The sequence below is a fragment of the Dictyostelium discoideum genome (assembly GCF_000004695.1).
Source record: "Dictyostelium discoideum AX4 chromosome 3 chromosome, whole genome shotgun sequence".
In the NCBI taxonomy this organism is placed as follows: Eukaryota; Evosea; class Eumycetozoa; order Dictyosteliales; family Dictyosteliaceae; genus Dictyostelium; species Dictyostelium discoideum.
In genome coordinates, this window is record NC_007089.4 from 5,646,250 (window position 1) to 5,659,425 (window position 13,176).

The 13,176-nt window shown below is 20.8% G+C and overlaps 8 protein-coding genes and 2 non-coding genes across 10 annotated transcripts; 4 read left to right on the top strand and 6 right to left on the bottom strand.

Moving 5' to 3' along the window:
* Nucleotides 1–1,092: 1,092 nt before the first annotated feature.
* DDB_G0282327 (hypothetical protein) lies at nt 1,093–1,339 on the top strand (the record flags this gene model as incomplete). The annotated part of the gene is made up of 2 exons (XM_635169.1): nt 1,093–1,105; nt 1,173–1,339. 2 exons carry the CDS (start codon nt 1,093–1,095, stop codon nt 1,337–1,339), a joined length of 180 nt encoding a protein of 59 aa, XP_640261.1.
* Nucleotides 1,340–1,769: 430 nt separating this feature from the next.
* DDB_G0282329 (hypothetical protein) lies at nt 1,770–2,798 on the bottom strand (the record flags this gene model as incomplete). The annotated part of the gene is made up of 2 exons (XM_635170.1): nt 1,770–2,533; nt 2,600–2,798. The coding sequence occupies 2 exons, from the start codon at nt 2,796–2,798 to the stop codon at nt 1,770–1,772; spliced, it is 963 nt and encodes a 320-aa protein (XP_640262.1).
* A 462-nt stretch (nt 2,799–3,260) lies between these two features.
* Nucleotides 3,261–3,605, bottom strand: DDB_G0282331 (hypothetical protein; the record flags this gene model as incomplete). The annotated part of the gene is made up of 1 exon (XM_635171.1): nt 3,261–3,605. One exon carries the CDS (start codon nt 3,603–3,605, stop codon nt 3,261–3,263), a length of 345 nt encoding a protein of 114 aa, XP_640263.1.
* A 1,414-nt stretch (nt 3,606–5,019) lies between these two features.
* DDB_G0282333 (hypothetical protein) lies at nt 5,020–5,691 on the bottom strand (the record flags this gene model as incomplete). Its single annotated transcript, XM_635172.1, has 1 exon — nt 5,020–5,691. The coding sequence occupies one exon, from the start codon at nt 5,689–5,691 to the stop codon at nt 5,020–5,022; it is 672 nt and encodes a 223-aa protein (XP_640264.1).
* Nucleotides 5,692–6,392: 701 nt separating this feature from the next.
* Nucleotides 6,393–7,021, bottom strand: DDB_G0282335 (hypothetical protein; the record flags this gene model as incomplete). The annotated part of the gene is made up of 2 exons (XM_635173.1): nt 6,393–6,583; nt 6,973–7,021. 2 exons carry the CDS (start codon nt 7,019–7,021, stop codon nt 6,393–6,395), a joined length of 240 nt encoding a protein of 79 aa, XP_640265.1.
* tRNA-Lys-CUU-6 lies at nt 6,670–6,742 on the top strand. Its single transcript has one exon. It is a non-coding gene; the product is annotated as a tRNA-Lys (tRNA).
* A 733-nt stretch (nt 7,022–7,754) lies between the features above and the next one.
* tRNA-Arg-UCU-7 lies at nt 7,755–7,827 on the bottom strand. Its single transcript has one exon. It is a non-coding gene; the product is annotated as a tRNA-Arg (tRNA).
* A 585-nt stretch (nt 7,828–8,412) lies between these two features.
* Nucleotides 8,413–10,305, top strand: DDB_G0282337 (hypothetical protein; the record flags this gene model as incomplete). Its single annotated transcript, XM_635174.1, has 3 exons — nt 8,413–8,446; nt 8,564–8,785; nt 8,870–10,305. The coding sequence occupies 3 exons, from the start codon at nt 8,413–8,415 to the stop codon at nt 10,303–10,305; spliced, it is 1,692 nt and encodes a 563-aa protein (XP_640266.1).
* Nucleotides 10,306–10,667: 362 nt separating this feature from the next.
* On the top strand, nt 10,668–11,843 carry rpa5 (RNA polymerase III subunit; the record flags this gene model as incomplete). Its single annotated transcript, XM_635175.1, has 2 exons — nt 10,668–10,760; nt 10,899–11,843. 2 exons carry the CDS (start codon nt 10,668–10,670, stop codon nt 11,841–11,843), a joined length of 1,038 nt encoding a protein of 345 aa, XP_640267.1.
* A 169-nt stretch (nt 11,844–12,012) lies between these two features.
* On the bottom strand, nt 12,013–12,992 carry DDB_G0282341 (hypothetical protein; the record flags this gene model as incomplete). The annotated part of the gene is made up of 3 exons (XM_635176.1): nt 12,013–12,289; nt 12,387–12,704; nt 12,838–12,992. The coding sequence occupies 3 exons, from the start codon at nt 12,990–12,992 to the stop codon at nt 12,013–12,015; spliced, it is 750 nt and encodes a 249-aa protein (XP_640268.1).
* Between the last annotated feature and the right edge of the window lie 184 nt (nt 12,993–13,176).

Sequence of the window (13,176 nt, forward strand, 5' to 3'; positions counted from 1 at the left end):
TATTTATTCATTTATTAGTTTGTACTTTAATGTATTTTTAATTTGAAGTCCGAATATATTTATTAATTTCCAAAATAAAAATTAAAAAAAAAAAAAAAAAAAAGTGTTTAATAAAATTAATTATTTATTATAAAATAAAAAAATTGGTTTTTTATTTATTTTTTTTTCAAAAAATATATAATCATATATTTTTTTTTTTAAATAATAATAATTTAATTGTGTTATGATAATTTTAGGTTTTTTTTTTTTTTTGAAAAAAGTAAAATTTAATAAACAGTTTTGTATATTGGACTTGGTTTCTTGAATAAATTTATAGTTAACTAAATCCAATAATAATTATTTTTACAAATCTCAAAGATTTTAATAATTACAAATTTTTTTTTTTTTTTTTTTTAACTTGGACATCATTTTTTCAACATATTATTTAAATTTTTTAATTTTAGTAACTACCTCGTATGTTTTTATAAAATTTTTTAAATCATAATTTTACATCAATGGTTCGATTTTTATTGAATGGAGTTATATATTTTTAAATAGTGTTTTAATTTATTGAACAGATTTTGTATTTTTGGATTGTTTTTTTGTTTTTTTTGTTTTTTTTTTTAAAAAAAAAAAAAAAAATTAAAATTCCTTTTTTTTAATTTTAACTTTCCAATATTGTTATTTCGTTTAAATGTAAAAAAAATGGTTTTAAGGTTTTTTTTGTAAATTATGTGTGTGTATAAATTTTTTAATTTTTATCACCCACCCTTATATAGTAATTAAAACAAATATAATAAATAAATTCTATAAAAAAAAAAAAAAAAAATCATTAAAAATTTTCAATAACATCATTAAATGAAAAAAGTCCAAAAAAAGAGTATATTTTAATTAATAAAGAGACACTAATCCATTCAAAACCAAATATTAAAAATTTGTTTTGTCAGTTTTTTTTTTTTAATAATTGCTCTTTTTTTTTTTTTTTTTTTTTTTTTTTTTTTTTTTTTTTTTTTCAATAATTTATTTTATAAAATCTTTTTTTTATTTTTAATTATTATTATTTTAAAAAAATAACAATAAATTATAAATTATAAAAAAAAACAAAATATAAAAATGTCAGTTTTAAGTAAGTGCTACTTTTTTATAAAGTTTTTAAAATAAAAATATAATTATTCTAATTAATTTTAATTTAGAAAATATAACCTCACTTTCAACTTTTTCAAAATCTTTAAATTTAAAAAAACAAATATCTGTTGACTTTTCAAACAATAATTCCCTTCAATCATTTAATAATTATTCTAGATGGAGTCCAAATTATACAATAATTGGATATTGTTGTAAAAATATCATTGCTGCTTGATCATATTTTTAAAAATATTTATCCTAAACCGAATAATAAAACTTGTAAAAAAAAAAAAAAAAAAAAAAAAAAAAAAAAAAAAAAAAAAAAAAAAAAATATATATATGTATAATTAAACTTTAAAGAAGTAAAATGATAGATTTGTAATCATGGTTGATATATAAAAAAAGAATATGATTTATTTATTTCATTATAATAAATATTAAAAATTGTTTAATACAATGTTAAAGGATTATTAATAAAATTAAGGTGCAACAATTTATAAATTTAAATATGAAATTATAAATATAAATTAAAATCTTTATTTAAGTAAATTTATGAATTCCTAATTTAATAGGAATCAATGAAAAAATTAGAATGTTATTGGTGTTGTGCAGTCTCATTACAAATATAAATAAATGTATTATTGGTTTAAGTTGATTATAAATCATTATTTTAAATAATTACATAATGCGGTTTTGCAATTTGAATTATTGGTTTCACTTCTAAAGAATTTTAACAAGGTTGCATAACAACACTCTACATTAGCAAAATATTTTCTATGGAATTTCTTGGCACTCCATTTTTTGTTGTTTTTTTTCTTGAATTTTGATTTTACCTTTGAACATCGTTCAGGAATGGGAATTTCAATTTTTATTATGTCTTGTTTACCATTTTGTTTTTTTCTTGACTTTTCTTCTACAATATTTATATGTTGAGTTGGGTGGTTCCATTGATTGTAACAAAGGTCATATAATCTTTGGATATCACCTTTATACAATTTAGTACCTTTTGTAAGTTTAAAAGTTGATCTTATAGCATAATGATTGATTTTTGCTTCTTCTGAGGATGTTGTTGCATTTTTCAATACTTTAAAACCTAATGATTTGCTGTTAGAGGAATACATTATGTTATCAATCGAGTTTCTACCAGTTGTTGTTTCTATATCTTTATCATTTGCAAAAGAAATTTCATTTCCTAATTTCTCTTTTATTTGAGTTCTATTATGATTTATATCACCAGCAATTAAAAAAGGAATATTTTTTTCAATAAGTTTTGATACCAATCTTTCCAAAATAAAAAAATTTTCCGAAGCACTATTTTGTGATTTCTTTTGTGGTATATGGCAATTAATTACTACAAAGTAAACGTCCTTATGTTTAAACGAAACAATATGGAGTCTTGTACCACTCTTAGCTTCAAATTCTTCAATAACTTTAAGACTTGAATTATTATATATTATTCTTTATTGATTTTCTTTTTTTGATTTATCTCTTGAACCTGTTTTATTTTTTAAATTTCCATAGTTCTCGAAATCCTGAAAATCTCTATCAATCTCTTGTAAACATAATATATCATTTTTATTAAAATTATTTAAAAGCAATTCATCCTTTATTTGATTTTTGAATGTATTTTTAAGAGGTTTACCACCTTGGATTCCTGCATTTAAACTTCCTACAGTTACCCTGGCTGAATCCATTTTTTAAATTTTTAAAATTTATGTGATTTTTTTTTTTGCTAATAAAAAAGAATTTACAATAAATATAAAAAGATTAGTTTTATGTACAGTTTGTTAATGGTATCATTACAAATATAAATATATGTATTATTTATTGGTTTAAGCTGATTAGATATCATTATTTTAAATAATTATTTAATGCAGCTTTACAATTTAGATAATGGGTTTCACCTCTAAAGAATTTTAACAAAGTTGCATAACAACACTTTACATCACCAAAATATGTTTTATGGAATTTCTTTGCACTCCATTTTTTATTTTCCTTCTAGAATTTTGATTTTACCATTGAACATAATACAAGATGTGGGAATATTGAGATTTTCATTTTTTGTTATGTTTTGGTTACCATTTTGTTTTTTTCTTGGCTTTTCTTGTTGAGTGGGGTGGTCTTTCAATTCATTGTAACAAAGGTCATATAATTATTTAATTATTTAATTCAGTACCTTTTTTAATGTTAAATGTTGATCTTATAGCGTAATGATTGATTTTTGCTTTTTCTGAGGATGTTATTGCATTTTTCAATACTTTAAAATATAATGATTTGCTGTGAGAAGAAAACATAATGTGATCGATTGAGTTTTTACCAATCGTTGTTTCTATATCTTTATCATTTGCAAAAGAAATTTCATTTCCTAATTTCTCTTTTATTTGAATTCTATTATGATTTATATCACCAGCAATTAAAAAAGGAATATTTTTTTCATTAAGATTTGATACCAATCTTTCCAAAATAAAAAAATTTTCAAATGCTTTTTCTTTGGATTTCATTTGTAGTATATGGCAATTAATTACTACAAAGTAAACGTCATTGAGTTCAAACGAAACAATCTGCCTATCTTAACTACAACTTCTTCAATAACTTTTAGATTGAATTATTATAGATTATTCTTAGTTGATTTTCTTTTTTTAATTTATCTCTTGAACTTGTTTTATTTTTTAAATTTCCATAATTCTTAAATTTAATTATATATTTATTTTATTTAATATTTTAAATTTTAATATTATGTGTTCATTATAAGATTTATTATAATATTAAGATTTAAAAAATAGGGGTTTCGATTATTTAAAAATGGAATTTTTTTTTTTTTTTTTTATTTATGTTTTTTTATTTTGTTATTGAATTATTAAAAATAAAAAAAATAAATATAGAAATTAAAAATAGAAAAAAAAATATTTAATTTGTGAAGTTGGTTTTTGTGTAACAGAAATAATTACTAAAAATAATTTGTTAAAAAAATAAAATAAAAAAAAAAAAAAAAATTATTTTTTTTTTTTTGAGAATTGATTTTTAAAAATTATTTCTGTGAATTATCCATTTTTTTTTTTTTTTTTATTTAAAATTTCTATTTTTTTTTTTTTTTAATTTTATTTATTTTTATAGCTATTTAAAAATTTTCAAAAAAAGATTGTTGTAAAAATTCAAAATAATATAATCATTTCGTTTCAGAAGAAGTAGTTAATCAATTCAAAAAAAAGGAAAAAATAATATCAGATTTTGATTAAATTTTTTATTTTTTTGAACACAACCACTTGAAAATTAAAATCAAATAATAATATTGTTAAATACAATTATAATATTTAAGGATCCTAATTAAATAAAAAATAAGGTACAACAGTTTATTAATAAAATATTATAAATATATATTTATATATAAAAGCTTTATTTAAGTATGAATTTAATAGAAATTATTGATGTTTGGATGTAATGATTTTAAACATTCATATTAATATTTTACAATTTGTTTAGTACTATTATCATTACATATATAAATGATATGTATTATATGTTTAAGTTGATTAAAAATTATTTAAATAATTAATTAGTGCAATTTTGCAATTTAGATTTTGGCTTTCACCTTTAATGAGTCTTGACAATGTACTTTTAGAACAACTACCATTAAAATATTTTTCATGAAATCTAGTGGCATTCCATACTTTGTTTTCATTCTTGAATTTTGGTATTACCAATTTAACTAATATATCATTGGGAATATCATCACCAATTTCAAATTTTTGTTTTGTTTTGTTGACAATTTTGTTTTTCTATTGGTCTTTCAATTTCTTTGTTAATAATTATTTGTTGATTGAGGCGGTTTTTCCATTGATTACTACAATTATTATATAAATATTGGATATTTCCTTTAAGCAAATTTATACCTTTTTTAAGTTTAAATTTAGATCTTTAAGCAAAATGATTGATTTTTGCATTTTCTGAGGATATTGTAGCATCGTTGAATACTTGGAAATTTTCTAATATATTGTGATTGGAGTACATAATGTGATCGATTGAGTTACCACCTGTTGTTGTTATTTTATCTTTATCATTTGCAAAATAAAAATGATGACCTATTAAGTTGATTATTTGAGTTCTATTATGATTTATATCACCAGCAATTATAAAAGGAATATTATAATAATGAAAATTTTTTACCATTTCTCTCAAAATAAAAAAATTTTCTATTGCACCAAGTTTTAATTTCTTCTTTTGTGGTATATGGCAATTAATTAATACAAAGTAAACATCATTAAGTTTAAAAGAAACAATCTGGAGTCTTGAACCAATGTCAACTAAAACTTCTTCAATAACTTCAAGATTTGAATTATTATATATTATTCTTAGTTGATTTTCTTTTTTTGATTTATCTTTTGAACTTGTTTTATTTTTTAAATTTCCATAATTCTTGAAATCCTGAAAATCTCTATCAATCTCTTGTATACATAATATAAAATTTTCAATTAATTTATAATTCTCATCAAAAAACAAATTAGTTTTTATTTGATTTCTGTATGTATTCTTAAGTGATTTACCCCCTTGGATTCCTGCATTTAAACTTACTAATGTTGCAGTCTCCATTTTTAAATTTTTAAAAATTAAAATTATATGTAATGATTTTTTTAATATTTAATTAATGTTAAAAAAATAGAAGAAACAATGAATAAATATTTATTTATAATTTTTTTTTCTCAATTTGATGAGTGGATGTAAATTTTAAAAATTTCAGCAATTAAAGTGGTGAAAAGTAATTTTATGGGTTTGTCGCACTTTTTTTTACTTTTGTTTTTTATTTTCTATGCGACTTACAATTTGCACACTTAAAAATTTAAAAAAACTTAATAATAAATAAAAAAATTTAATTACATTTAAATAAATAAAAAATTAAACAATTTTTTTATTTATTTATTTTGTTTATTTTTTTAATTTTCAATAAAAATTAATTGTTTATTTTGTAATGAAAGTGGCTTTATTTAATTTATAATTTATAATATGAGTTGATGTTATGGAAGTATTTTTTTTTTTTTAATAACATCACTCAATTTGAGTGTGTTCTAGGAGAGTTTATTTGTAGTTTTTTTTTTTTTTTTTTTTTTTTTTTTTTTTTTTTTTTTTTTTTTTCTTGTTATTCTTATTTTTTTTTTTTATTATTATTATTATTATTATTATTATTATTATTATTATTATTATTATTATTATTATTTTTATTAATGTTGTTATTATTTTTTTTTTTTTTTTTTTTTTTTTTTTTTTTTTTTTTTTTAAGAGTAGTTGGTGTTATATCAGTATGGTATGAAGTGTTCCGGGATGTTTATGGTCATGAGTTTCGAGTTCCAGTTGTGGCTGAATTTTTCGAGTCTTCTTTTTATTGATGCGGTCCGATTGATTGATTCTTGGTTATCAGTGCATCTTAGTTCTTGACGTAATTGCCTTTCTACTATCTTTCTTGTTCTATCCCATTCGGCATCTCTCGCTTTTTTGATTTTATGAATTATTTGGTTCTCTGTTATTTTATGGAAGTATCGAAAATAGTTATTCAAAATAAATTTTCATAAAAATGCCCGGCTAGCTCAGTCGGTAGAGCGCCAGACTCTTAATCTGGTGGTCGGGGGTTCGAGCCCCCCGTTGGGCGAATTTTTTATTTTAAAATTTAATAGTACACTGGTTCAATTCTTAACTTGGTCCCACCAATGGTTTAAGAGGATTGTGTAATTATTTACCTATTCAAAAAAAATAATAGGTCACACGAAAGAATTACCAAAAAGAACAATACAAAAAACAAAATCACACCTATAATACCTTCCAACATGAAAAAAGATCATGAAGTAAACATAAACTACATTCATTCAAAATTTCATTAACAACATTTTGAATGTTCTATAAAGAAATAGACTATGACCTTTCTAGACATTTTGTATATATAATAGCATTGATTTTACACCAAATTTAGATATGGGTTTGGAATAATATACAGCGATGACAAAATTCAGTTAGACTACAACACTATTCTCAAAAAATGTTAAAACATTAGACTATATAAAAAAAAAAAAAACTTTAAAATATCATCATCAAAAGATTCAATGTCAATCTGAAACAAAAATGAATACCTAAAACAAATTAAAAATATCTAAAATCAAATAATCAAAGAATACTGTACCAATGATAGCGTACCAAATAGAGTAATTGTGGAATAAAAAAAATAAATCAAATTATAACAATATAACTAATTGTTGTTATTCAAAAAAAATTAAAATAATTAAAATAAAATAAAAAAACATTTATTATTGCAGAAGGTTTTAATACTAGCAAATAATTAATTAATATCAAAAAAAAAAAAAAAAAAAAAAAAAAAAAAAAAAAACCTATTCAAAACCTTGACATAGAAACATAATGGCATTAATAACTGATAAAATCTGTTTTTGCTTCTGCAACCAATTCACATAATTTTAAAAAAAAAGAAGTAATAATAATTGTAATAACACATTTTTAAAAAAATACTGTTTTAGATAATCTAAAACATAATAACAACTGTAATTTAAAAATTTAAATTCGGTAAACCTATTTATTTCCTTTAATGAATAAATATTGATTTCTCCAAAATGACATCGAACCTACGACATTATCTTGACTCGATTTAAAAATTTCACCCATTGTGGGTCTCGATCCCACGACCTGCAGCTTAGAAGGCTGCCGCAATTCCAACTTTGCTAAACGGGCTTTGTTGAATTTAAAAAAAATTATAGCCAAAATCGGCATTAATTTTAAAGTTTGTACCTTGTTTTATTTCTGATGAAAAACATCGGGTATTGTTATTATTTAAATATTTTGTAATTTTCAGCCTCTATACCATTATTATTTTAATTTTTTTTTTTTTTTTTTTTTTTTTTTGAATTTAATATTTTAAATTTAATAATAATATTTTTTATTATTGTTGAAAAATATATGTGGTCAATATTTCAAATAAATATAATAATTTACAATAGATTTATTTAGATATATAATGTAAATTAATAAATGGTTATTAATATTATTATAATTATTTTTTTTAAATTTTTTTAAATTCTACACAACCTAATATTTAAACCTAATATTTTTTTTTTTCATTTTATTATTGCTTTTTCACACCCAATATTTAAACCACAAAGATATCAAAAAAATATCTTAGGAATAAAAAAAAAAAAAAATTTAAAAAATTTTTTTCATTGATTTTTATTTTAGTTTTTTTTTTTTATTTTTTTTATTTTTTATAATTATAAAAACACAACAATTTAAAAAAAAAAAATATTTTTTTATCTCTTAAAAATGGATAAAATTGAAAACATTGTTTCAATAACAGGTATGAAAAAAAAAAAAAAATTTTAACAGTTATAACAAAAATGAAAAAAAAAAAAAATTGGCATATTAATAATTTTAATTAAAAAAAAAAAAAAAAAAAAAAAAAAACTATTTTTAGTATGTAGCGCTAGAAATTTACCAAATATGGATTTATTATCACAATCAGCCGATCCATATTGTGAAATTTTCTTTGAAAATCAACAAGTTTTTAAAACTAATATAATTAAAAAAACAAAGAATCCAACTTGGAATGCACATTATAATTTAATTGTTAACGAATCAAAATTAAAATATGATATTACATTTAAACTTTGGGATTGGGATAAAACATCACAAAATGGTAAATTTAATTTTATTTTTTATTTTTATTTTATTTTTTTTTTATTAATTATTAATTTAATTTTTTATTTTTTTATTTTTTAAGATTATATTGGTAAAGTTGAATTATCATTAAATGATATATTAAATAAACCAATTAAAGATGAATGGTATAAAATTATAAAAGAGAAAAAGAATGGTAAAATTAAAGAACGTGGTGAAATTCATATTTTAACTAAAGTGATAACAAAAGAAGAGGTTTATGATTCATTTGTTAGTAGTATTACCAAACATTTTTCACATACAGAAGATGATACATTAAATATTACAGATTTCACAGGTCTAATTACAACATTGAATAGTGAATATCCAGAACCAGATATAGTTCAACTATTTAAGAAAACCGATTCCGATTCGAATGAAACTATATCAGTATCTGAATTAAAGCATTTATTTTGTGAAACTGAGCAAGGCAAAGAATTGATCAACACTTTATTCCAAGGTAATACCAATTTAATGTGGGAAGCATACGCAATCTCTGATAGCTATTCCACGATTGCCGATAACATTTTCCATAAGAATTTCGGTGGATCTTTAAAATCAGATTCAGATAGTAAACAAAAGGTGAAAATCATCTACATTCACGATAGAGAGAGTGGAAAATTAGTTGAAGAGAAAATCCCACACTATATCGAGGTTAGTCTTAGAATTATGTATTCAACAAGTGGTGGTAGATCCGCAATAAATAATAGTCAAGTAAAACGATTAATGAGATATTTAACCAATAAAACTGGTAAAAAGTATGAAGCACCAGAATCTGTGAAAGAGATTCAACCATTCATTAAATTCCATTCACTAAATGTCGATGAAATACTTGACCCATTATCTAGTTTTAAGAATTTTAATCAATTTTTCTATAGAAAATTAAAAGATTCCGCCAGACCAATCGCCTCACCAAATGACCCAAAAATCGCTGTATCCCCTGCTGATTGTAGATTAAATGTTTTCCCAACTATTAAATTAGCAACTGAACTTTGGATTAAAGGTAAGAATTTCACATTGACAACATTGATTCAAGACGAGCAATTGGCAAGTCAATATGAAGATGGCTCATTGGTAATTGCAAGATTAGCACCACAAGATTATCATAGATTCCATGTACCAGTATCTGGTGTTATTGGTAAATCAACACCAATCGATGGTGAACTATATACCGTTAATCCAATTGCAATTCGTGAAAATGTTGATGTCTATTGCGAAAATAAACGTATTGTAACCGAGATTGATTCAAAGGAATTTGGTAAAGTTTTATTCATTAGTGTTGGTGCAACTTTGGTTGGTTCCATTCATTTAACTACTAAACAAGGTCAACATGTAAATAAAGGTGATGAACAAGGTTATTTCGCTTTTGGTGGTTCAACAATTTTATTATTATTTGAAAAGAATACAATTGAATTTGATAATGATTTAATTGTAAATTCTTTAAAACCAACTGAAACTTTAATAAAAGTTAATTCATCATTAGGTAAAAGTTTATTATAAAAAAAAAATAATTAAAAATAAAAAATAAAAAAAAAACTAAAAATAAAAAAAAGTTTCGTTTTTCCAGTTTTTTTTTTCCCAAAAAAATTTTTTTTTTTTTTTTTATTTTTTTTTTTTTTTTTATTTTTTTTTTTATTTTTTATTTTTTTTTTTTTACCAATTTGACGAATAAACTCATTCATTTTTTTTTTTTTTTAATTATTATTTTCAAATAAATCTTTAAAACACGGAGTTAATTTACTTTTTTTTTTTTTTTTCCTTTTAAAAAAAGATAATCAAAAAGAATTTTTTTTTTTTTTTTTAAAAAAATTTCCAAAATCATAATAAATAAAATAAAATAAAATAAAATAAAATAAATAAAAATGGTAAATAAATCAACAACTAATGGAGTTTCAGATCCAAATTTAGAAAATAAAAGAACAAAAGTTACATTAACAAATTCAGGTGTTGAAAATGTAATTATCTAAATAAATAAATAAAAAAAATAAAAAAAATAAAAAAAATAAAAAAAAAAAAATTAATATGTTTTTATATTTATTTTATATATATTTTATAAATATATTTATATATATTTTTTTAAATTTTTTTTTTAGGCAAGAGGTACATATTATAGTGGTGCATATACATCAGTTGGATATGATAATAGTTTTAATTTAAATAGATTTAAAGAAAATTTTAAAATTAATATATTATCAGAATCAGCAAATGAATTAGTATTTGAAATGATTGGTATTGATGCACCAATTGCAAATGCATTACGTCGTATTATGATATCAGAGATACCAACAATGGCAATTGAAAAAGTTTATATTATAAATAATACATCTATTTTACAAGATGAAGTATTAGCACATAGATTAGGTATGATACCAATTAAAGTTGATCCAAGAAAATTCAATTTTAAATTACCAAATAAAGAATACACAGCAGAGGATACATTGATTTTTCAATTAAAAGTAAAATGTGAAAAGGATTCAGTCACTGGTAAAATTATAAATGAAACTGCATTATCAAAACATTTAATTTGGGTGCCAACTCAAGATCAAGAGGAAATGTTCCCAAACGAAGAGGATCGTCCACGTCCAATGGAGGATGACATCCCAATCATGAAGTTAAGACCCGGTCAAGTCATCGATATTCAATGTTATTGTGAGAAAAACATTGGTAGAGAACATATTAAATGGTCACCAGTTTGCACTGCCTCCTATAGATTACAACCTGTCATCTCTGTCGATAAATCAATCAAAGGTGATAAAGCAAACCAATTGCTTGAGAAATGTCCAAAGAAAGTTTTTGATATTGAAGATTCTGGTCAAGTCGTTGCTGCTCGTCCATTAGATTGTACAATGTGTAGAGAATGCATTAGAGATCCTGAATTTGAACAAAATGTTAAAATTGAACGTGTTAGAGATCATTTCATTTTCTCAATAGAATCAACTGGTGCTTTAAAATCAAGAGAAATTTTCCAAGAAGCAATTAAAATCTTTATTGAAAAATGTAATATTGTTGAAGAAAGTATTAATAAATTAGTAAATTAAAAAAAAAAAAATAAAAAAATAAAAAAAAAAATAAAAAATAAAAAAAGTCATATTAAATAAAATAAAATAAATAAAATAATTATAAACATTTTTTTTTTAAAAAAATTTATTACTTTTTTTTTTTTTTTTTTTTTTTTATACACATTTCTTTTCTTTTTTTTTTTTTTTTTTATAATTTTGATTCAAATAATTTTAATCTACTTGCAAAACCAATTGTTTTTTCAAGTAATTCTTTGGAAGCATTTTTATACATTTCTTCTTTTAAAGAACCAAAAGTAATTCTGTCTTTTCCTTTTGTATGTAATAATTCTGCTAATTCAACAGATTTCTCTAATATATCAGTACATGATTTATCAACTAATTGTAATTTCTCTGCTTCTTTACCTCCAAATCTTTTACCAGTTAAAACAACATCTCTAAATATATTTGAATTTGTAATTTTACATCTATTTTTTTTAATAATAATAAAAAAAAAAAAAAATATTATTAGTTTATTATTTTTTATTTTTTTTTTAAAAATAAAAAATTTTAATTTAAACTTACTGTAAAATAGCATTCATACCAGGAGTTAATGGAATATGAATATCAATTTCAGGTAAACAAAAGAAACCTTTATCAGATTTCATTATTCTGTAGTCATGTGCCATTGAAAACATAGCACCACCCGCGAATGAATGACCATTGATACATGAGATGGTTGGAATTGGGAATACTAATATTCTTTGTAATAATGCATGAAATCTAAATACAAATTCTTGGAAATTCTTTGCACCTCTTGGTAATGCCCAATCTAAATCTAATCCTAATGAATAAAATTTTGGACTAATTGATGTTGTAATTAAACATGATGCATTTTCACAACTATTTTTTTAAATATAAAAAAAAAAAAAAAAAAAAAAAAAAAAAAAAAAAAATTAAAATTAAAATTAAAATTATTTATTATAATTATTATTAATTATAAATTAAAAAGAAAAATAAATAAAAAAAAACAAACCTTTCAACATAATCTAATGATTTGTGAAAATGACCAAGATTATCATCATTAAATCTATTTTCATTATCATTTAAAGTAAGCAAGAAAATATCTTCATTTGATTCTAATTGTTCAACATAAAAATTACCAAATTCTTTTTTGTTAATCCACTTCATCCTTTTTTTTATTTTTTTATTTATTTATTTTATTAAATTCTAATTGTTTTTTTATGGTTTACAAATTTTAATTAAATTTTTGAAATTTTCTGAAAAAAAAAAAAAAAAAAAAAAAAAAAAAAAAAAAAAAAAAAAAAAAAATTATTATAAAAAAAAAAAAAAAATTTCTCACAACATGTTGCAA